Source organism: Anser brachyrhynchus, assembly GCF_964034855.1.
Source record: "Anser brachyrhynchus genome assembly, chromosome: 2".
NCBI classification, from domain to species: Eukaryota; Metazoa; Chordata; class Aves; order Anseriformes; family Anatidae; genus Anser; species Anser brachyrhynchus.
This window is the reverse complement of record NC_137695.1, coordinates 160,663,688-160,687,685: the sequence shown is the minus strand read 5'-3', so window position 1 is coordinate 160,687,685 and position 23,998 is coordinate 160,663,688. Positions and strand designations below refer to the sequence as shown.

Below are 23,998 nucleotides of genomic sequence, written 5' to 3'. Positions count from 1 at the left end.
ACCTGTCCCTCCGCTCCCTTGTGAGGAAGCTGTAGGCTCTGGTGAAGCCTCTTCTCTGGAATGAACAAACCAAGGGACTGCAGCCATTCCTCGTACATTTTGCCCTCTAAGCCCTTCACCATCTCTCTAGTGCTCCTTTTGACAATCTCTAAGAGTTTTATGTCGTTAGATTGCGGTGACCAATTCTGTACACAGCACTTGAGGGGAGGCTGCACCAGTGCAGAGTAGAGTGGGACAATCACTTCCTTTGACCAGCAAGCAATGCTGTGCTTGATGTAACCCAGGTCCAGGATTGCCCTGACTCAGATGGGGAATTTGCAAGTTGCTCTTGTTAAATTTCATGCTGTTGGTCATAGTCCAGCCCTCTAATTCATCAACATGTATGTGCAAGGCTTCTCTACCCAAAATGGAGCCCTCGGGAACCCCCATGGTGACTCCCTGTCAGGCACAGGTAACCCCATTTACAACTACACTTTGAGTCTGACCAATCAGCCAACTGCTCAACCATCACATTAGGTATAAGTCTAGCTATATGCTGGACATTTTGTTCAGAAGGACATTGTAAGAAATTTTATCAAAAGCTTTGCTGAACTCCTAAGAGATTACACTTACTGGTGGCTACACATGGTAAACGAGAGGGGTAACCTTGTGATAAATAATAATACGAGCACCTCGCGCCCAGCACATCTGGGAAGCCCACACCAGCCTGCATTATGGCGATGCCAGCAAATAGGGCCCCCTCCTCACGACAATGTAGCTGCAAACCACATCGCACGAGTGACACACCATGACCTCACTTCATGACACCCCACCTCTCCCATGCTTTGGCCGCATCTACCGACTGCCCTCAAATGCACTCTTCATGCAAATCCATCCAAAGAGCCACTCTCACTTAAAAGCTGCCGCCAAGGCCAAATAGACACATCTCAACAGGGAAAATGAAAAGGGTGCGTTGTGGGAAGGACAACACGCCCCACCTCATTACCTGTGAGGCTTTGGCATGTAAGAGCAGCTCACGCCAAATGCTGTCATGCGCAAAGGCTCTCTCGTCCCGCGGACACTCAAGGTCCAGCATAAAAGCTGGCCTTGTGCCTCGCACCCTCACACATTCCTCCCGACGCCTTCTCCCCTGCGCCCAAAAAGGTGAGCCTGAACACCACTCCCCTCCTTCATCTTTCCACACGCCCTCTGCCCTCAGCCTCAGCAGCCCTTCCGCCTCCCCACCGCCATGCTCCTCAGGACCCCAGGCCTCCCCACTCTCTTGGCATTGTAAGAACTTTTATCAAAAGCTTTGCTGAACTCCTAAGAGATTACACTTACTGGTGGCTACACATGGTAAATGAGAGGGGTAACCTTGTGATAAATAATAATACCAGCACCTCACGCCCAGCAAACCTGGTAAGCCCAGACCAGCCAGCACTATGGCAATGCCAGCAAATAGGACCCCCTCCTCACAACAATGCAGCCAAAAACCGCATCGCATGAGTGACACGCCGTGACCTAACTTCATGACACCCCACCTCTCCCGTGCTTTGGCTGCATCTGCCGACTGCCCTCACATGCCCTCTCCATGCAACTCCACCCAAAGAACCACTCTAACTTAACAGCTACTGCCAAGGCCAAATAGACACATCCTGAACAGGAGGAAATGAAAAGGGTGTGTTGTGGGAAGGACAAATCACCCCACCTCATTACTTGCCAGGCTTTGGCATGCAAGAGCAGCTCACGCCAAATGCTGTCATGCGCAAAGGCTCTCTCGCCCCGTGGGCACTCAAGCACCAGCATAAAAGCCAGTCCTAGGCCTCACACCCTCACACACTCCCAACGCCTTCTCCCCTGCGTCCACAAGGTGAGCCTGAACCCCACTCCCCTCCTTCGCCTGCCCCTCCGGGCCTACCCCTCCACACGTCCTCTGCCCCGAGTCTTCCGCCTCCCCACTGCCATGCTATCCAAAGCCCCACTCTAGGCCTCCCCACTCCCTTGGCCTCCCCCAGCACCGCTCCTCATGCCCCCAACACCCTCCACCTTCCCAACACCCTCTCTTCCAGGGACCCTCCGCACCACAGACATGTCCTGCTACGACATCTGCCGCCCCTGCGGACCCACCCCGCTGGCTAACAGCTGCAACGAGCCCTGTGTCAGGCAGTGCGAGGACTCCCACGTCGCCATCCAGCCTTCCACCGTGGTGGTCACCCTGCCAGGACCCATCCTCAGCTCCTTCCCCCAGAACACCGCCGTTGGATCCTCCGCATCAGCTGCCGTCAGCAGCAACCTCAGCTCCCAGGGAGTGCCCATCTCCTCTGGAGGCTTTGGAGGATGGGGCCTTGGAGGCTGGGGCCTTGGAGGCCTGGGCTGCTTCTCTGGCAGAAGAGCCTGCTACCCCTGCTAAGGACCCACGCCAGCACCCCTGACAGCAGCTAACAATGCCCTGCAAGCCACTTCATGGACTGAGGATGCTCTCATCTCCGTGCTCTGGGAATAGCTCCCACACAAAATGCATAGCTGCTGATGGTCACTCTGCTTGCACCTCTGACCACGGCCCTTCTGTTTGTGCTCCTTCCTTTTCATGAGTCTTCCTCAATAAAGTTCTAATGCATGCCAGCCTGACACTCCTCCTTTCTTCACTCAACGCTCTTCAGCCAAAGGGACCTGGACAGGCTGCAGAAGCGGGCTCATGTGAACCACATGAGCTTCAACAAGTCCAAGTTCAAGGTGTTGCACCTGGGTCGGGGCAATCCCAGTCAGGAGTACAGACTGGGAGAAGAACTCATTGAGAGCAGCCCTGCAGAGAAGGACTTGGGTTGTTCTGGTGACCAGAGGCTCGACAGGACCCAGCAGTGCACGCCTGCAGCCCAGAAGGCCAACTGCATCTTGGGCTGCTTCAACAGAGGTGTGACCAGCAGGTCGAGGGACGTGATTGTCCCCCTCTACTCTGCCCTTGTGAGGCCCCACCTGGAGTAGTGCCTCCAGGTTTAGGGCCCCCAGCACAAGATGGTGTGTACCTGTTAGAGCAAGTCCAGCGGAAGGCTCCAAATATGATCAGAGGTTGGATCACCTCTCCTATGAAGAAAGGCTCAGAGAGCTCGGGATGGTCTTCCTGGAGAAGAGAAGGCTCCGGGGAGACTTCCTTGAGACCTTTCAGTACTTAAAGGGGTCTTCTAAAAAGGATGGAGAAGGATTCTTTACTCGTGTAGACAATGTTAGGACAAGGGGGAATGGTCTTCAACTAAAAGAGGATAGATTTAGACTAGACATGAAAAGGAAATTCTTCACTGTGAGGGTGGTGAGGCATTGGAAAAGGTTGCCAAGACAAGCTGTGGATGCACCATCCGTGGAGGCGTTCAAGGCCAGCCTGGATAGGATCTTGGTCAGCCTGATCTGGTAGGTAACATCCTTGCTTATGGCAGGGGGCTGGCGTTAGATGATCCTTAAGGTCCCTTCCAAGGTGAGCCATTCTACGATTCTATGACGATTCCCACTTCACCCTGTACAAATGCAGTGGAAAGGAGGAAGAGGCCCATGGAGAGCCCCTGCAGGAATAGGGCCCCAGGACAGAGCTGCATGTTGTGGAGAGGAACCCAAACAGGAGAAGGGATCTGGGGGGAGCTGCCTCTTTGGAGGACCCGTGTTGGAGCAGTTTGCTCCTGATATATGGACCCCTTGGTATGGAGCCATATGGGAGCGGTTCTTGAAGATCTGCTGCCTGTGGGAAGCCCACACAGGCTCAGTTTGGGAAGGACGGCATCCCATGGGAGGGATCCCATGTGGAGCAGGTGCAGAGAGGGACCATGAAGGAGTGGTGGATATGAATCAACAAGGACTGAATGCAGCCCACATTGCCCGTTCCCCTATGTCACTCGAGGGGCGGAGGTCAAATAGGGTGGATGGAGGTACATATCTTTAGTTTGTTTGTGTTTTGTTTCTTTCTCACTGCTCTAGCTTGTTAGTAATAGGTAATACATTTTATTAATCTCCCTATGCTGAGCCTGTTTTGCCCATGACTAACACTGTTGAGTGATCTCCCAGTCCTTATGTCAACCCTTGAGCCCTTTACATTGTATTTCCCCCCCATTTCCCTTTGAGGAGGGGGAGTGAGACAGCGGTTGTGGCGGAGCTCAGCTGCCCAGCTGGGTAAAACCACCACACCTGGCAAGGATGCAACCAACACCACCAGAATTGGGCACCACCTGGGCTTCCAGCACATCACCCAAGACCTACATGTGCCTAACCAAAGCCTTGGGCACGCTAAGGCTCTTCTGCGTGTGCCCTCTGAAACAATCTCCCCATGTGAGCACACCCTTGACCTGCTTTCTTCTGGAACATGATCCTACACCTTCACAACAAACACTATCACAGAGTCATATATGTAGGACATCAATCACTTCTATGTAGAAGAGGCTGCGGAGGCACACACAGGATTTGCTCTTTATAAATCCATGCTGACTATTCTCCATCACTTTTCTGTGCTTGAGAATACATTCTGGGAGGATTTCCTTCAGAACCTTCCCAGACACGTTGAGAAACAAGGTTGTGTTTTTGCAATAGAAGGTGTTTTTACAGGGTAAAATTCCACTAACGTTGCATATTCAAAAGTGATTGTGCAGGCATGAGAGTAGCATTACAGTGGGGAGTATGGTAAGAACATAAGGGGAAGGTCCCACTGTCCCAAAATAAGCAGGATAGCTAACAAAAACAGGACAAGCAGTGTAAAATCAGTAAAAACAAAAAATCGTGATCCCTCCAGTCACGAGAGAAGAAGGGGAAAAAAAAAGGGAATGGAGAAATTAACGCTTGGTCAAATATAATTGGACTTATATGGTATAGAAAGGCACTGAGTAGCTTGTGAACCTGTAGTACGCAGCCAGTGAGGAAATGGGAGAAACCAAGTATTGGGTAATAGGGAATATAAGGTTATGATATACTTTTCCTGTGTACTCCTGCTTGCAGGATGCCCACCATTGCAATAACAAATAAAATAGCTTCACAGAAGACCCTGTCTGAAGAAAATTATTGAGATTTTTCTCAAAAAACTGATGTCAGGCTGACCAGGCTGCAGTTTCCCAGACATTCCTCCTTCATCTTCTTGAACATAAGGGTGGGATGAGTCTCTTCCAGTTTACAGGAACCTCTCCCAGTCACCATGACCTTTCAAAGATAACTGAAACTGCTATTGCAAATATCAGCCGGGACATTCAGCATTTGCAGGTGCAGCCCTTCAGGTCCCAAGGACTCCTGCATGACCAGCTACACAGCCTCCCCATCATCCTCGTCCACAAGCTCCAGTCGGACAGCTTACAAAACACTCACCTCAGCAGATCAGGGGCTGCACTTGCCATCCCCCCACTCCTCAGAATGCAACTATGACCACTGGGGCCTCATGTCCACAGCTACAAGCAGCACGCACACCTCCAGCTCCCTTCTGAAAGGTCCACATCATCTGTCTCAACATTGAACACCACACACAGAAATACCCCTTGACCCCTTGACACTGTGCTGGGTCTGTCTGGGATGGAGTCACCTTTCGCTGCCTACACAGTGCTGTGCTCTGCACTCGTAGCTGGAACAGCACTGCTATCACTCCAGTGTTGTGTCTATTGCTGCACAGTACTGGCACGGCATCAGGACTCCCTCCAAGCCCCCAACAGCCAGCAGGCTGGAGGTGGGCAAGTGGTGGGGACGGGACATCGCCAGGGCAGCTGACCTAAACCAACCAAAGGGATATTCCATAACACATGATGTCACACTCAGCAATAAAAAATGGGGCTCTCGTGGGGGAGGGGTCTGTCCTCCAGAACACCATTACTCATTTTGAGGCCCTGCTTCCCAGGATGTGGCCGAACATCACTTGTTCATGGGAAATAGAGAATAACTTTTTTTTTCCCTTTCTGTACTTCTGCGCTGCCTTATTCTTTTATTTTTTTTCCCCATTCCCTTTCCCTTTAATTAAATCATTCTGATCTCAAACCTCAAGCTTTTTGTGTCATATTTTCTCCCCCTTCCTCTTTGAGGAGGGAGGAGTGAAAGAGCATCCGTGGTGGAACTCGACTGCCCACCTGGGTAAAACCGTCACACCAGAGCACAGAGGGCTTCCTGCCTTGTGACAGGAGCAGCGGAGAGGGAGTCAAACCCTGGTGGCGTTTGGCTTGTCAGCAGCAGAGAGAACCAGACATACGAGACAGTGCAAGTCAAGGAAAGAAGTGGCAGAATGGTAGAATGTAAGTCGGACGTGTTTCCAAACATCACGGAATAGCCCACTTCCTTGCTTCTCTGGTTCATGCCTTGAGAGAAATCGCCGTGGTTGTGGAGCTGAAGACGCAGTGGGTCAGCGACGGCACAAAGGTGTATCCTCAATCCACGAGGAGTCTCGCACCATATGTGTGGTGTCCGTGTGACGGACAACTCTGTTAAATCATACTGGCCTCACTAGGGACCCCAGAGGGACACCACTCCTCCCTGGTCTCCACCTGAGCACCGAGCTGTTGACCGCAACTCTTGGTATGTGACCATGCAGGCAATTCATTGTCTGCTGAGTGGCCCATCATGTCTTTCCATTTTAGTGACAAGGATCTATGTAAGAGCGTTGTCCAAACGCTTCTTGAACACCACCAGGCTTGGGCCCTGATGGCCACTTGAGCCCTGCTTTTTGTTCTTTTTGTCGGGTGAAGTTGGAAGAGCGTTGGGAGAAGAAAGGAAGAGGAGGCATCTGAGGATATGGGATGCAGGCAGATTTTATTGAGGAAAACATGAAAAAGAGGGAGCGTCAAGTGGAAGGTGCACATTCGGAGGTGCCTGGAGGGCGACCACCAGCCTATGTCCCTTGCATAGAGCAGATTTTCCCAGAGCCCCAAGGTCTCGCTACCGTGTGGTGGGAGCAGCCCCAGAAGGTCTCTGGAGGGATTGTGCTAGTGAGCAAGGCATTGCAGCAGAGAGTAGCAGCCGTAGAAGGTGGTGCTATGGACAGGAGAAAGAGGAAGAAAGAAGAAGGTATGTTGACCATGTGTCCTGACAGCATGGGCAGGCCCCTTCCTTGCTTGCTTGCTTTGTTGTGCTATGGAATGACGAGCTGCGGCTAGTCAACCCAAATGCCATGGACAGCGCAGAGGTGCGTCCTCAGTGCGAGAGCTGTGTTGTACGGCGTTGGAGGCTTCTGTCAGGGGTGTTGGCGTGGGTCCTTAGCAGGGGTAGCAGGCTCTTCCGCCGTTGATGCAGCCCAGGCCTCCGAAGCCAAAGCCTCCAAGGCCAAAGCCTCCGAATCCCCCGGAGGAGATGGGCACTCCCTGGGAGCTGAGGTTGCTGCCCACGGCAGCTGATGCGGAGGATCCAACGGCGGTGTTCTGGGGGAAGGAGCTGAGGATGGGTCCTGGCAGGGTGACCAGCACGGCAGGAGGCTGGATGACGACGTGGGAGTCCTCGCACTGCCTGACACAGGGCTCGTTGCAGCTGTTAGCCAGCGGGGTGGGTCCGCAGGGGCGGCAGAAGTTGTAGCAGGACATGTCTGTGGTGCGGAGGGTCCCTGGAAGAGAGGGTGTTGGGAAGGTGGAGGATGTTGGGGGCGTGAGGAGTATTGCTGAGGGAGGCCAGGGGAGTGGAAAGGCCTAGAGTGGGGCTGTGGGGAGGACGGTGGTGGGGAGGCAGAAAGTCTGTTGAGGCTGGGGGGCAGAGGGCGTTTGTAGAGACAGACCAGGTGGGGTTGGCGAAGGAGAGGAACAGGGTTCAGGCTCACCTTGTTGGGCGCAGAGGAGAAGGCGTCGGGAGGAGTGTGTGAGGGTGCGAGGCGCAGGGCCGCTTTTATGCTGGTCCCCAAGTATGCACAGGGCGAGAGAACGCATGACAGCATTTGGCGTAAGCAGCTCTTATATGCCAAAACCCATCAAGTAATGAGGTGGGGTGTGTTGTCCCCACGATGCTCCATCTTCATTTCCTCCTGTTGAGGATGTTGGAAGTGGCGGAACATTTCAAGTGAGAGTATTAAAGGGATAGTTCCTGAAGGTTCGTTAAAGGGCTGGCAGAAGATGCATGCATGACATGGGAGAAGTGCATTGTTGTCAGTGAGGTCATGGTTTGGCACTCCTGAGGTGTGGTCGGTGGCTCTGTTGTGAGGAGGGGGCCCCCGTTGTTGGCATCCCCAGCAGGCTGGTCAGGGCTTCTCAGGTATGCTGGGCGTGATGCGCTACCACTTGCATCACATTCACTCCCTCCATGCCTTCATCCCAACTCACGAGCCTGCTTTTAGCCCTTGTCTTTCCTGTTTGGTGTGCTGCATTGGTGGCTTGGTGGTCATCTTGTAGGTAGAGGATGTATCTGGGAGCAAGTGGGCTCCCTGTCTTGTCCTTGGGGCCGCAGTCAAAAGAGGCAGAGGAGGGGAGTTTGCATAGCAGGATGTTGTAGTCGCGGGCCTGTCTTAGGGCTGACAGGACTAAGTGCGTTGGCAGTCTTGCCATGCTTCCCAAAGGGTTGCGTTGGTGACTCCATAGCGCTCCCTTTTGTGGGGCCAGCATGTTGACAGCCAGGGCTTTGGCCTCCTGCAGTTTGGTGGGATTTCATTAGGCTATTCATCTCCCTCTCAACAACTGCCATCACAGGGCAGGAAGAACTCTGTGCTCCACTTCCCTCAGTACAAGGGCAAAGCTTATAAGGTCATTGGGGCAGTTCGAAAAGGGCCGCAAGACCTTAAAACACATCACCCAAGACCTACAAGTGCCCAAGCACAGACTTCATCATGCTAAGGCTCTTCTGCCCATGCCCTCTCAAAAAATTTCCCCGCGTTAGCACACCCTACCACTGCTTTCTTCTGTACTATGATCCTACGCCGTCACAATAAAAATCTTAGAATGATATAGTCAGGAAGGAAGCTCTTGAGAGCATGTAGGGCAACTGCTATGGTCAAGGATGGTCAGCAGGCTGTGTAGGACCATGTGCAGTGGCATGCAGCCACTTTTCAGACCACTCCACTGTTTGTTGGTGTAACCCGTACTTGTCAGATTCTCTGGGAGCGTTTCATGGGAGCAAGCATCAAAGACTTTACTAAAGGCAAGGTAAGCAACAGCTGTTGCTCTCCCCTTCTCCACCCAGCAGGTCACTTCAACACAGAAGACAGTGAGAAGGCACCTGTATGATCTGCTCTTTGTAGATCCATGCTGACTACTCCCCATCTCTTTCTTATCACTCATGTGCTTGTCAATGCTTCCGAGGAGGATTTCTTTCAGAACCTTCCCAGTGACCGATGACCAAACAACCAGCCTGCAGTTTCCCAGACCTTCCTTCTTCATCTTGTTGAATATAGGAGTGGGGTGAGTTTCTTCCAGTTTCCAGGTCCTGTCCCAGTCACCATAACCTTTCAAATATAATTGAAAGTGGCCTTACACAGACATCAGCCAGAACCCTCGGCATTTTTGGGTGCAACCCATCAGGTCCTGATTACTTATGCACATCCAGATGCACAACCTACACATCTGCCTCTGCAAGAAGCTCTGCTCACCTGAGAGACAGCCTGCAAAACACTCACCTCAGCTGCCCTTGGGCAGGCCTTGCCATCATTCCGCCCTTTGGAATGCAAACATCAGCACAAGATCTACTAATCTGTATGCCTCCAGCTCCCCTTTGAAATGTCCAGATCCTCTTTCTGACCATCAAACATAGGGCATAAAAATAGCTGTCACCTTGACACTCACCCTAAAGGCACTCACCCCCAACACCCGGGCTCCCCAGCTTGCCCTTCCTCGCAGTTCCACTCCCTCAGCCTCTCATGAGTCTCAAGGCATCTCACAGGCATCCCCAATTGTCCCAAGGGGCCCCTATTAAGCAGTACGTTGGGCCAAAGCCTAGCCTGGGAAGATGCTGGCATCAGCAAAGGGGAGCGCTATGGAGTGGCCAAAGCAAATCTTTGAGAAAATGGCAGGACTGCTGACATCAAAGGGCTTGCGAGCTCAGTACCAGGCCGCACGGGACAACAGCCTGCTTTCACAAGCAGCCCCCTCCTGCCTCCTTGGACTGCCACCCACAAGGATGGCCCCAAGCTTGCACAAGACAAAACAGGCAGCCTCCTTTCTCCCACCTACAACCTTCCAAGCACCACGGCCATCAAGATACCGATACAGCACACCCAATGGGAAAGACAAGGGTAAAGACTGGCTTAGCGAGTTGTTAGAAAGGCAGGGAGGCAGCAAATGCGATGGAATTATAGAATCACAGAATAGACCAAGTTGTGAGGGACCCACAAGGATCATCGCGTCCAACTCAAGGCTCCACACAGGACCACCCTGGGGAGCCTGTTCCAGTGCCCAACCACCCTCTCGGGTGTCCTGGTTCCAGTTAGGACAGAGTTAATGTTCCCTCATAGTAGCTGGTAGGGTGCTATGTTTTGGATTAGGATGAGAAGAGCGCTGATAACATGCTGATGTTTTAATTGTTGCAGAGCAGTGTTTACACCAGGCCAAGGACTTTTCGGCTTCTCGCTCTGTCCTGCCAGCGAGCAGGCTGGGGGTGCAGCAGGAGCTGGGAGGGGACAGACCCAGGACAGCTGACCCAAACTGGCCAAAGGGGTATTCCATACCATCTGACGTCATGCTAAACAATATATAGGGGTGGCTGGCCGGGGTGGGGGGGCCGGCTGCTCGGGAAGAGGCTGGGCATCGGTCAGCGGGTGGTGAGCAATTGCATTGTGCATCACTTGTTTTCTTACACATTATTATTGTTAATACTATTACCATTATCACTATTATTATTATTATTGTTATTATTATTTTCCTGTCTTAATAAACTGTCTTTATCTCAACTCACAGGCTTCACTTTCCCGTTTCTCTCCCCCCATCCCAGAGAGGGAGGGGGGAGGGTGAGCGAACGGCTGTGTGGTGTTTAGCTGCCAGCCGGGTTAAACCACAACATCGGGAAAGAGCCTTTCCCTAATATCCAAGCTGAACCTCCCCTGACACAGCTTCAGGCTGTTCCCTCGGGTCCTACTGCTGCTCACCAGAGAGAAGAGATCAGCACCTGTCCCTCCGCTCCCCTCGTGAGGACGCTGTAGGCTCCGGTGAAGTTTCCTCTTCTCTGGGCTGAACAAACCAAGGGACTGCAGCCACATCCTGCCTCTAAACCCTTCGCCATCTCTCTAGTGCTCCTGTTGACAATCTCTAAGAGTTTTATGTCGTTAGATTGCGCTGACTGATTCTGTACACAGCACTTGAGGGGAGGCCGCACCAGTGCAGAGTAGAGTGGGACACTCACTTCCTTTGACCAGCAAGCAATGCTGTGCTTGATGTAACCCAGGTCCAGGATTGCCCTGTCTCAGATGCGGAATTCGCAAGTTGCTCTTGTTAAATTTCATGCTGTTGGTCATAGTCCAGCCCTCTAATTCAATAACATGTATGTGCAAGGCTTCTCTACCCAAAATGGAGCCCTCGGGAACCCCCATAGTGACTCCCTGCTGGGCACAGGTAACCCCATTTACAACTACACTTTGAGTCTGACCAATCAGCCAACTGCTCAACCATCACATTAGATATAAGTCTAGCTATATGCTGGACATTTTGTTCAGAAGGACATTGTAAGAAATTTTATCAAAAGCTTTGCTGAACTCCTAAGAGATTACACCTACTGGTGGCTACACATGGTAAATGAGAGGGGTAACCTTGTGATAAATAATAATAACAGCACCGCACGCCCAGCAAACCTGGTAAGCCCACACCAGCCTGCACTATGGCAATACCAGCAAACAGGGCCCCCGCCTCACAAAAATGCAGCCGCAAACCGCACCGCAAGAGTGACACGCCGTGACCTCACTTCATGACACCCCACCTCTCCCGTGCTTTGGCCGCGTCTGCCGAGTGCCCTCACATGCACTCTCCATGCAAATACAGCCAAAGAACCACTCTCACTTAAAAGGTACCGCCAAGGCCAAATAGACACATCCTCAACAGGATGAACAACTTGTTGAACATCAGAGTGGGATGAGTCTATTCCAGTCTTCAGGAACCCAGTCACCAAGAACTTTCAAAGAAAGCTGAATGTAGCCTTGTGAAGATTTCAGCCAGGACTCTCAGCATTTGTGGGTGCAACCTGATAGGTCCTGTGCACTTAAGCATATCCAGTGGCACAGCCTCCCCATCTTCCTCAGCAACACGCACCACTCACCTGTTGGACAGCCTGCAAAACACTCACCTTGGCTAAGCAGTGGAAGGCCTTGACATTCGCCCACACTTTGGAGTTGCAGACCACATGCCTCCAGTTCCGTCTGAAATGTCCAAATCACCTTTCAGAAAATCAAACACTGGGCAGAGAAATAGGTTTCTCCCTTGACACAAATGCCAAATATCACCCCCAATAACACAATGGCTCCCAGCTGGCCCTTTCTGACAGTACCTCTTGTCCTCCGCCTTTCATGAATCTCAGGGCCGCTCACGGACCTCCCCACCCAGCCCAAAACGTCCCATCAAGCAGAGCGTCAAGGCTTGATTTTTCTGGTGGCTTCGGCTTTGGAGGAAAGGCGAGGAAGCCTACGGTGTCAGGAAACATGGCCAGTGGAGGACCTACTCATCTCTCATTCCTTCTTTTCATAGCACCCTCTTCTATGCCCGATACGCTCCACTGCAATGATTTCCTCACAGCCACAAAGCCCAGTGTGGCTGGGCCACACCACATAAATGCCATGCAAAGACCTCACTCATGACACCACACCTCAGCCAGCCTTTGGCCACATCATCTACCTGCCCTGCCATGCACCTTTCACAGAAATGCTCCAGCCTCTAATACTCTCACTTTGAAGGTGCCACCAGGACCCAACACCATGTCCTCAACAGGAGGAAATGAAAAGGTCGAGTTGTGGGAAGGACACCACACCCCACCTCATTACTTGCCAGGCTTTGGCATGCAAGAGCAGCTCATGCCAAATGCTGTCATGCGCAAAGGCTCTCTCGCCCCACGGGCACTCAAGGATCAGCATAAAAGTCGGCCCTGCGCCTCTCACACTCACACACTCCTCCCGACGCCTTCTCCCCTGCGCCCAACAAGGTGAGCCTGAACCCCACCCCCTTCCTTCACCCGCCCCAACAGGCCTAGCTCTTCATACGCCCTCTGCCCCCAGCCTCAGCAGCACTTCCGCCTCCCCACTGCCATGCTCCACAAAACCCCAGGCCTCTCCACTCCCTTGGCTTCCCCCAGCACAGCTTCTCATGCCCCCAACACCCTCCGACTTCCCAACACCCTCTCTTCCAGGGACCCTCCGCACCACAGACATGTCCTGCTACGACATCTGCCGCCCCTGCGGACCCACCCCGCTGGCTAACAGCTGCAACGAGCCCTGTGTCAGGCAGTGCGAGGACTCCCACGTCGCCATCCAGCCTTCCACCGTGGTGGTCACCCTGCCAGGACCCATCCTCAGCTCCTTCCCCCAGAACACCGCCGTTGGATCCTCCGCATCAGCTGCCGTCAGCAGCAACCTCAGCTCCCAGGGAGTGCCCATCTCCTCTGGAGGCTTTGGAGGATGGGGCCTTGGAGGCTGGGGCCTTGGAGGCCTGGGCTGCTTCTCTGGCAGAAGAGCCTGCTACCCCTGCTAAGGACCCACGCCAGCACCCCTGACAGCAGCTAACAATGCCCTGCAAGCCACTTCATGGACTGAGGATGCTCTCATCTCCGTGCTCTGGGAATAGCTCCCACACAAAATGCATAGCTGCTGATGGTCACTCTGCTTGCACCTCTGACCACGGCCCTTCTGTTTGTGCTCCTTCCTTTTCATGAGTCTTCCTCAATAAAGTTCTAATGCATGCCAGCCTGACACTCCTCCTTTCTTCACTCAACGCTCTTCAGCCAAAGGGACCTGGACAGGCTGCAGAAGCGGGCTCATGTGAACCACATGAGCTTCAACAAGTCCAAGTTCAAGGTGTTGCACCTGGGTCGGGGCAATCCCAGTCTGGAGGACAGACTGGGAGAAGAACTCATTGAGAGCAGCCCTGCAGAGATGGACTTGGGTTGTTCTGGTGGACCAAAGGCTCGACAGGACCCAGCAGGGCACGCCTGCAGCCCAGAAAGCCACCTGCACCCTGGGCTGCTTCAACAGAGGTGTGACCAGCAGGTCGAGGGACGTGATTGTCCCCCTCTGCTCTGTCCTCGTGAGGCACCACCTTGAGCACCTCCCCTATGAAAGAAGGCTCAGAGAGCTCGGGATGTTCAGCCTGGAGAAGTGCAGGCTCTGCGGAGACTTCCTTGAGACCTTTCAGTACTTGAAGGGGTCTTCTGAAAAAGACGGAGAACGTCTCTTTCCTTGGGTAGATAATGATAGGACAAGGGGGAATGGTCTTCAACTAAAAGAGGATAGATTTAGACTAGACATGAAAAGGAAATTCTTCACTGTGAGAGGATGAGGCACTGGAACAGGTTGCCAAGAGAAGTTGTGGTTACCCCAGGCGTGGAGGTGTTCAAGGCCAGCCTGGATGGGGCCTTGGCCAACGTGATCTGGTGGGTGGCATCCCTGCCTCCGGCAGGGGGCTGGCGTTAGATGATCCTTAAAGTCCCTTCCAAGGTGAGCCATTCTATGATTCTATGATGACTCCCACTTCACCCTGTATAAATACACGGTTCAAGATCAGGTTGAAAAGTGCCACAAGACCTCCCCTAGTGTTCTGTTTTTACGTGGCAAGGTTTTGGTAGTGGGGGCTGCAGGGGTGGCCTCTATGAGAACAATCCAGCAGTTGCCCCATGTTTGATAAGGGCCTCTTTCAGCCATCTACAAAGGGACCTGCCGCTGCCCAGTGCTGAGCCAATAAGCGATGTTTTTTGTGCCTCTGTGATCCTACACCTTCACAACAAACACTATCACAGAGTCATATATGTAGGACGTCAGTCACTTCTCCGTAGAAGATGCTATGTAGGCACACAGGGGATATGCTCTCTATAAATCCACGCTGACTACTCTCCATCACTTTTCCGTACTTGAGAACACATTCTGGGAGGATTTCCTTCAGAACCTTCCCAGACTCTGACCTCAGGCTGACCAGGCTGCAGTTTCCCAGACATTCCTCCTTCATCTTTTGAACATAAGAGTGGGATGAGTCTCTTCCACTTTTCAGGAACCTCTCCCAGTCGCCGTGACTTTTCAAAGGTAACTGAGAGAGCTATTTATTGAAAACGTATCAGCCACGACACTCAGCACTTGCAGGTGCAGCCTGTCAGGTCCCACGGACTCCTGCATAACCAGCTACACAGCCTCCCCATCATCCTCGTCAACAAGCTCCAGTGGGACAGCCTACAAAACACTCACCTCGGCAGATCAGGGGCTGCACTTGCCATTCCCCAATCCTCGCAATGCAACCATCACCACTGGGGCCCCATGTTCACAGCTACAAGCAGCATACACACCTCCAGCTCCCCTCTAAAACGTCCATATCGTCTGTCTCAACGTTGAACACCACGCACAGAAATAGGATTCCCCCTTGACCCCCACCACAAAGAACAGCCTAAGGGACTCCCACCAAACTGCAGGAGGCCAAAGCCCCGGCTGTCAACATGCTGGCCCCACAAAAGGGAGCGCTACGGAGTCGCCAACGCAACCCTTTGGGAAGCATGGCAGGACTCCCAACGCACTTAGTCCTGTCAGCCCTAAGACAGGCCCGCGACTACAACATCCTGCTATGCAAACTCCCCTCCTCTGCCTCTTTTGACTGCGGCCCCAAGGACAAGACAGGGAGCCCACTTGCTCCCAGATACATCCTCTACCTACAAGATGACCACCAAGCCACCAATGCAGCACACCAAACAGGAAAGACAAGGGCTAAAAGCAGGCTCGTGAGTTGGGATGAAGGCACGGAGGGAGTGAATGTGATGCAAGTGGTAGCGCATCACGCCCAGCATACCTGAGAAGCCCTGACCAGCCTGCTGGGGATGCCAACAACGGGGGCCCCCTCCTCACAACAGAGCCACCAACCACACCTCAGGAGTGCCAAACCATGACCTCACTGACAACAATGCACTTCTCCCATGTCATGCATGCATCTTCTGCCAGCCCTTTAACGAACCTTCAGGAACTATCCCTTTAATACTCTCACTTGAAATGTTCCGCCACTTCCAACATCCTCAACAGGAGGAAATGAAGATGGAGCATTGTGGGGACAACACACCCCACCTCATTACTTGATGGGTTTTGGCATATAAGAGCAGCTCACGCCAAATGCTGTCATGCGCAAAGGCTCTCTCACCCCGCGGGCACTCAAGGACCAGCATAAAAGCGGCCCTGCACCTCGCACCCTCACACACTCCTCCCGACGCCTTCTCCTCTGTGCCCCACAAGGTGAGCCTGAACCCCGCTCCCCTCCTTCACCTGCCCCACAGGACCCATCTCTCCAGACTCTTTCTGCCCCCAGCCTCAACAGCCCTTCCGCTTCACCACCGCCATACTCCCCAAAGTCCCACCCTAGGCCTCCCCACTCCCTTGGCCTCCCGCAGCACCGCCCCTCACGCCCCCAACACCCTCTGACTTCCCAGCACCCTCTCTTCCAGGGACCCTCCGCACCACAGACATGTCCTGCTACGACATCTGCCGCCCCTGCGGACCCACCCCGCTGGCTAACAGCTGCAACGAGCCCTGTGTCAGGCAGTGCGAGGACTCCCACGTCGCCATCCAGCCTCCCACCGTGGTGGTCACCCTGCCAGGACCCATCCTCAGCTCCTTTCCCCAGAACACCACCGTTGGATCCTCCGCATCAGCTGCCGTGGGCAGCAACCTCAGCTCCCAGGGAGTGCCCATCTCCTCCGGTGGCTTTGGAGGCTTTGGTCTTGGAGGCCTGGGCTGCTTCTCTGGCGGAAGGGCCTGCTACCCCTGCTAAGGACCCACACCAACACCCCTGACAGAAGCCTCCAACTCCATGCAAGCCAGCTCTTCGACTGAGGACGCACCTCTGCGCTCTTCATAGCGCACAGGCTCCCCAGCCTCGGCTCTTCTTCTCAGGGCACTCCGCACTCTAGCAGGGAACGGGGCCAGTCCATGCTGCCTGGAAACATGGCTGATGGACAGCCTACTCCTCTCTCACTTCCTTGTTCTCCTTCCACCGTCTTCCATGTCCAGTACTCTCCACTGCAATGGCTTACTCCCAGCCACAAACCCACCCGGCACCTCCCTTGTGCTGATTCTATTGCAGTACACGAAGACCTTGGGGCTCTGCGAAAACCTGCTGTACCATGGGACACAGGCTGATGGTGGCACTACTTGCACCACAGAACAGGTCCCTTCTACTCTGCATAACTTTGTACTTTTTTTTTCCACAATAAAGTTCTCATGCATGTCAGCCTGTGATGTCTCCTCTTCCTTTCTGCTCCCAACACTCCTTCAACTTCACTCAACATTAAGCAGGGCTCAGCAGGCCGGCAGGGCCCAAGCCTGTTGCTGTTCAGGAAGCAGCTAGACAGCACTCTTACATGTATCCTGGTTTTTAAACAAGAGGAGTCACAGATTTGATGGACAGACCACTTAGCAGACAACTAATTGGCTGGATGAGCACATTCAAGGAGTAGCGGCCAACACTTCGATGCCCAGGTAGATAAAATGGAGGAGTGCTTTCTCTCAGGGGTCTGTCCTGGGACCTGTGTTATCTCACCTCCTTGCCCCTGACATACACAGTGGGATGGAGCGGGCCCTCAGCAAGTTCGCACATGGCACCAAGCTCTGTGGGGGGGCCGACACCTTAGAGGAAAGGGATGCCATCTGGAAGGACCTTGACAGGCTTGACAGGTGGGCCCAAGCAAACCTCAAGGAGTTCAACAAGGCCGAATGCAAAGTCCTGCATTTGGGTCGAGACAATCCCCAACATCAATACAGCCTGAGCAACGAGTGGATTGAGAGCAGCCCCACAGAGAATGACTTGGGGGTATTGGTGGAGAAACACCTCAATGTGAGCCAGTGATGTACACTCGCGGCCCAGAAAGCCAGCCATCTCCAGGGCTGCACCAATAGAAGTCAGCACGCACTGAACTACTCTCTTTCCCATTGGGATTTTCTGGACACCACCCCTGACAGATACCATCAAGACACTTCAATCAACGTCATAGAATGACGGTTGCGCCTCTGAGATGAGGCTGGATCTTGGGCTCACCAAATCCCCAACCATGGCTCTTTCTCAAAGAAACCCGTACTTCCTCAGCTTCTGAATGGCCATGTCATTGGAGCAATCATCAAAGCCTTTACTAAAGGCAAGGTAAGCAACAATTCCTGCTCTCCCCTTGTCCACCCAGCACGTCACTTCAACGTAGAAGACACTGAGAAGGCTCAAGTATGATCTGCTCTTTGTAGATCCATGCTGACTAGTCCCCATCTCTTTCTTACCGTTCATGGGCTTGTCAATGCTTTGCAGGAGGATTTCTTTCAAAACATTCCCAGCGACGGATGACAGAGCGACCAGCCTGCAGTTTCCCAGACCTTCCTTCTCCATCTTGTTGAACATCAGAGTGGGATGAGTCTATTCCAGTCTTCAGGAACCCAGTCACCAAGAACTTTCAAAGAAAGCTGAATGTAGCCTTGTGAAGATTTCAGCCAGGACTCTCAGCATTTGTGGGTGCAACCTGATAGGTCCTGTGCACTTAAGCATATCCAGTGGCACAGCCTCCCCGTCTTCCTCAGCAACACGCACCACTCACCTGTTGGACAGCCTGCAAAACACTCACCTTGGCTAAGCAGTGGAAGGCCTTGACATTCGCCCACACTTTGGAGTTGCAGACCACATGCCTCCAGTTCCGTCTGAAATGTCCAAATCACCTTTCAGAAAATCAAACACTGGGCAGAGAAATAGGTTTCTCCCTTGACACAAATGCCAAATATCACCCCCAATAACACAATGGCTCCCAGCTGGCCCTTTCTGACAGTACCTCTTGTCCTCCGCCTTTCATGAATCTCAGGGCCGCTCACGGACCTCCCCACCCAGCCCAAAACGTCCCATCAAGCAGAGCGTCAAGGCTTGACTTTTCTGGTGGCTTCGGCTTTGGAGGAAAGGCGAGGAAGCCTACGGTGTCAGGAAACATGGCCAGTGGAGGACCTACTCATCTCTCATTCCTTCTTTTCATAGCACCCTCTTCTATGCCCGATACGCTCCACTGCAATGATTTCCTCACAGCCACAGAGCCCAGCGTGGCTGGGCCACACCACATAAATGCCATGCAAAGACCTCACTCATGACACCACACCTCAGCCAGCCTTTGGCCACATCATCTACCTGCCCTGCCATGCACCTTTCACAGAAATGCTCCAGCCTCTAATACTCTCACTTTGAAGGTGCCACCAGGACCCAACACCATGTCCTCAACAGGAGGAAATGAAAAGGTCGAGTTGTGGGAAGGACACCACACCCCACCTCATTACTTGCCAGGCTTTGGCATGCAAGAGCAGCTCACGCCAAATGCTGTCATGCGCAAAGGCTCTCTCGCCCCGCGGGCACTCAAGGACCAGCATAAAAGCCGGCCCTGCGCCTCTCACACTCACACACTCCTCCCGACGCCTTCTCCCCTGCACCCAACAAGGTGAGCCTGAACCCCACCCCCTTCCTTCACCCGCCCCAACAGGCCTAGCTCTTCATACGCCCTCTGCCCCCAGCCTCAGCAGCCCTTCCGCCTCCCCACTGCCATGCTCCGCAAAACCCCAGGCCTCCCCACTCCCTTGGCTTCCCCCAGCACTGCTTCTCGTGCCCCCAACACCCTCCGACTTCCCAACACCCTCTCTTCCAGGGACCCTCCGCACCACAGACATGTCCTGCTACGACATCTGCCGCCCCTGCGGACCCACCCCGCTGGCTAACAGCTGCAACGAGCCCTGTGTCAGGCAGTGCGAGGACTCCCACGTCGCCATCCAGCCTTCCACCGTGGTGGTCACCCTGCCAGGACCCATCCTCAGCTCCTTCCCCCAGAACACCGCCGTTGGATCCTCCGCATCAGCTGCCGTGGGCAGCAACCTCAGCTCCCAGGGAGTGCCCATCTCCTCTGGAGGCTTTGGAGGATGGGGCCTTGGAGGCTGGGGCCTTGGAGGCCTGGGCTGCTTCTCTGGCAGAAGAGCCTGCTACCCCTGCTAAGGACCCACGCCAGCACCCCTGACAGCAGCTAACAATGCCCTGCAAGCCACTTCATGGACTGAGGATGCTCTCATCTCCGTGCTCTGGGAATAGCTCCCACACAAAATGCATAGCTGCTGATGGTCACTCTGCTTGCACCTCTGACCACGGCCCTTCTGTTTGTGCTCCTTCCTTTTCATGAGTCTTCCTCAATAAAGTTCTAATGCATGCCAGCCTGACACTCCTCCTTTCTTCACTCAACGCTCTTCAGCCAAAGGGACCTGGACAGGCTGCAGAAGCGGGCTCATGTGAACCACATGAGCTTCAACAAGTCCAAGTTCAAGGTGTTGCACCTGGGTCGGGGCAATCCCAGTCAGGAGGACAGACTGGGAGAAGAACTCATTGAGAGCAGCCCTGCAGAGATGGACTTGGGTTGTTCTGGTGGACCAAAGGCTCGACAGGACCCAGCAGGGCACGCCTGCAGCCCAGAAAGCCACCTGCACCCTGGGCTGCTTCAACAGAGGTGTGACCAGCAGGTCGAGGGACGTGATTGTCCCCCTCTGCTCTGTCCTCGTGAGGCACCACCTTGAGCGCCTCCCCTATGAAAGAAGGCTCAGAGAGCTCAGGATGTTCAGCCTGGAGAAGTGCAGGCTCTGCGGAGACTTCCTTGAGACCTTTCAGTACTTGAAGGGGTCTTCTGAAAAAGACGGAGAACGTCTCTTTCCTTGGGTAGATAATGATAGGACAAGGGGGAATGGTCTTCAACTAAAAGAGGATAGATTTAGACTAGACATGAAAAGGAAATTCTTCACTGTGAGAGGATGAGGCACTGGAACAGGTTGCCAAGAGAAGTTGTGGTTACCCCAGGCGTGGAGGTGTTCAAGGCCAGCCTGGATGGGGCCTTGGCCAACGTGATCTGGTGGGTGGCATCCCTGCCTCCGGCAGGGGGCTGGCGTTAGATGATCCTTAAAGTCCCTTCCAAGGTGAGCCATTCTATGATTCTATGATGACTCCCACTTCACCCTGTATAAATACACGGTTCAAGATCAGGTTGAAAAGTGCCACAAGACCTCCCCTAGTGTTCTGTTTTTACGTGGCAAGGTTTTGGTAGTGGGGGCTGCAGGGGTGGCCTCTATGAGAACAATCCAGCAGTTGCCCCATGTTTGATAAGGGCCTCTTTCAGCCATCTACAAAGGGACCTGCCGCTGCCCAGTGCTGAGCCAATAAGCGATGTTTTTTGTGCCTCTGTGATCCTACACCTTCACAACAAACACTATCACAGAGTCATATATGTAGGACGTCAGTCACTTCTCCGTAGAAGATGCTATGTAGGCACACAGGGGATATGCTCTCTATAAATCCACGCTGACTACTCTCCATCACTTTTCCGTACTTGAGAACACATTCTGGGAGGATTTCCTTCAGAACCTTCCCAGACTCTGACCTCAGGCTGACCAGGCTGCAGTTTCCCAGACATTCCTCCTTCATCTTTTGAACATAAGAGTGGGATGAGTCTCTTCCACTTTTCAGGAACCTCTCCCAGTCGCCGTGACTTTTCAAAGGTAACTGAGAGAGCTATTTATTGAAAACGTATCAGCCACGACACTCAGCATTTGCAGGTGCAGCCTGTCAGGTCCCACGGACTCCTGCATAACCAGCTACACAGCCTCCCCATCATCCTCGTCAACGAGCTCCAGTGGGACAGCCTACAAAACACTCACCTCGGCAGATCAGGGGCTGCACTTGCCATTCCCCAATCCTCGCAATGCAACCATCACCACTGGGGCCCCATGTTCACAGCTACAAGCAGCATACACACCTCCAGCTCCCCTCTAAAACGTCCATATCGTCTGTCTCAACGTTGAACACCACGCACAGAAATAGGATTCCCCCTTGACCCCCACCACAAAGAACAGCCTAAGGGACTCCCACCAAACTGCAGGAGGCCAAAGCCCCGGCTGTCAACATGCTGGCCCCACAAAAGGGAGCGCTACGGAGTCGCCAACGCAACCCTTTGGGAAGCATGGCAGGACTCCCAACGCACTTAGTCCTGTCAGCCCTAAGACAGGCCCGCGACTACAACATCCTGCTATGCAAACTCCCCTCCTCTGCCTCTTTTGACTGCGGCCCCAAGGACAAGACAGGGAGCCCACTTGCTCCCAGATACATCCTCTACCTACAAGATGACCACCAAGCCACCAATGCAGCACACCAAACAGGAAAGACAAGGGCTAAAAGCAGGCTCGTGAGTTGGGATGAAGGCACGGAGGGAGTGAATGTGATGCAAGTGGTAGCGCATCACGCCCAGCATACCTGAGAAGCCCTGACCAGCCTGCTGGGGATGCCAACAACGGGGGCCCCCTCCTCACAACAGAGCCACCGACCACACCTCAGGAGTGCCAAACCATGACCTCACTGACAACAATGCACTTCTCCCATGTCATGCATGCATCTTCTGCCAGCCCTTTAACGAACCTTCAGGAACTATCCCTTTAATACTCTCACTTGAAATGTTCCGCCACTTCCAACATCCTCAACAGGAGGAAATGAAGATGGAGCATTGTGGGGACAACACACCCCACCTCATTACTTGATGGGTTTTGGCATATAAGAGCAGCTCACGCCAAATGCTGTCATGCGCAAAGGCTCTCTCGCCCCGCGGGCACTCGTGACCCAGCATAAAAGCGGCCCTGCGCCTCGCACCCTCACACACTCCTCCCGACGCCTTCTCCTCTGCGCCCAACAAGGTGAGCCTAAGCCCCGCTCCCCCCCTTCACCCGCCACACTGGACCCACCTCTCCAGACTCTTTCTGCCCCCAGCCTCAACAGCCCTTCCGCTTCACCACCGCCATACTCCCCAAAGTCCCACCCCAGGCCTCCCCACTCCCTTGGCCTCCCCCAGCACCGCTCCTCACGCCCCCAACACCCTCTGACTTCCCAGCACCCTCTCTTCCAGGGACCTTCCGCACCACAGACATGTCCTGCTACGACATCTGCCGCCCCTGCGGACCCACCCCGCTGGCTAACAGCTGCAACGAGCCCTGTGTCAGGCAGTGCGAGGACTCCCACGTCGCCATCCAGCCTTCCACCGTGGTGGTCACCCTGCCAGGACCCATCCTCAGCTCCTTCCCCCAGAACACCGCCGTTGGATCCTCCGCATCAGCTGCCGTGGGCAGCAACCTCAGCTCCCAGGGAGTGCCCATCTCCTCCGGTGGCTTTGGAGGCTTTGGCCTTGGAGGCCTGGGCTGCTTCTCTGGCGGAAGGGCCTGCTACCCCTGCTAAGGACCCACACCAACACCCCTGACAGAAGCCTCCAACTCCATGCAAGCCAGCTCTTCGACTGAGGACGCACCTCTGCGCTCTTCATAGTGCACAGGCTCCCCAGCCTCGGCTCTTCTTCTCAGGGCACTCCGCACTCTAGCAGGGAACGGGGCCAGTCCATGCTGCCTGGAAACATGGCTGATGGACAGCCTACTCCTCTCTCACTTCCTTGTTCTCCTTCCACCGTCTTCCATGTCCAGTACTCTCCACTGCAATGGCTTACTCCCAGCCACAAACCCACCCGGCACCTCTCATGTGCTGATTCTATTGCAGTGCACGAAGACCTTGGGGCTCTGCGAAAACCTGCTGTACCATGGGACACAGGCTGATGGTTGCACTACTTGCACCACAGAACAGGTCCCTTCTACTCTGCAAGTGTTTGCACTCTTTTTTTCCACAATAAAGTTCTCGTGCATGTCAGCCTGTGATGTCTCCCCTTCCTTTCTGCTCCCAACACTCCTTCAACTTCACTCAACATTAAGCAGGGCTCAGCAGGCCGGCAGGGCCCAAGCCTGTTGCTGTTCAGGAAGCAGCTAGACAGCACTCTTACATGTATCCTGGTTTTTAAACAAGAGGAGTCACAGATTTGATGGACAGACCACTTAGCAGACAACTAATTGGCTGGATGAGCACATTCAAGGAGTAGCGGCCAACACTTCGAT

The 23,998-nt window shown here is 53.8% G+C and overlaps 4 protein-coding genes across 4 annotated transcripts; 3 read left to right on the top strand and 1 right to left on the bottom strand.

The window, feature by feature from the left end:
* Positions 1-378: 378 nt before the first annotated feature.
* On the top strand, positions 379-2,389 carry LOC308190733 (feather keratin 1-like; the record flags this gene model as incomplete). Its single annotated transcript, XM_080582388.1, has 2 exons — positions 379-451; positions 2,049-2,389. The coding sequence occupies 2 exons, from the start codon at positions 379-381 to the stop codon at positions 2,387-2,389; spliced, it is 414 nt and encodes a 137-aa protein (XP_080438514.1).
* Positions 2,390-7,083: 4,694 nt separating this feature from the next.
* On the bottom strand, positions 7,084-10,057 carry LOC308191014 (feather keratin 1-like). Its single transcript, XM_080582913.1, has one exon. The coding sequence runs from the start codon at positions 7,491-7,493 to the stop codon at positions 7,173-7,175; it is 321 nt and encodes a 106-aa protein (XP_080439039.1). The 5' UTR covers positions 7,494-10,057; the 3' UTR covers positions 7,084-7,172.
* Positions 10,058-11,359: 1,302 nt separating this feature from the next.
* On the top strand, positions 11,360-13,550 carry LOC308190732 (feather keratin 1-like; the record flags this gene model as incomplete). Its single annotated transcript, XM_080582387.1, has 2 exons — positions 11,360-11,432; positions 13,210-13,550. The coding sequence occupies 2 exons, from the start codon at positions 11,360-11,362 to the stop codon at positions 13,548-13,550; spliced, it is 414 nt and encodes a 137-aa protein (XP_080438513.1).
* Positions 13,551-21,021: 7,471 nt separating this feature from the next.
* LOC308191356 (feather keratin 1-like) lies at positions 21,022-23,785 on the top strand. Its single transcript, XM_080583683.1, has one exon. The coding sequence runs from the start codon at positions 22,992-22,994 to the stop codon at positions 23,295-23,297; it is 306 nt and encodes a 101-aa protein (XP_080439809.1). The 5' UTR covers positions 21,022-22,991; the 3' UTR covers positions 23,298-23,785.
* Positions 23,786-23,998: the final 213 nt, after the last annotated feature.

Coding starts and splice junctions, on each gene's coding strand:
- LOC308191356 (XM_080583683.1), top strand. CDS start 22,992: ATGTCCTGCTACGACATCTGCCGCCCCTGCGGACCCACCCCGCTGGCT.
- LOC308191014 (XM_080582913.1), bottom strand. CDS start 7,493: ATGTCCTGCTACAACTTCTGCCGCCCCTGCGGACCCACCCCGCTGGCT.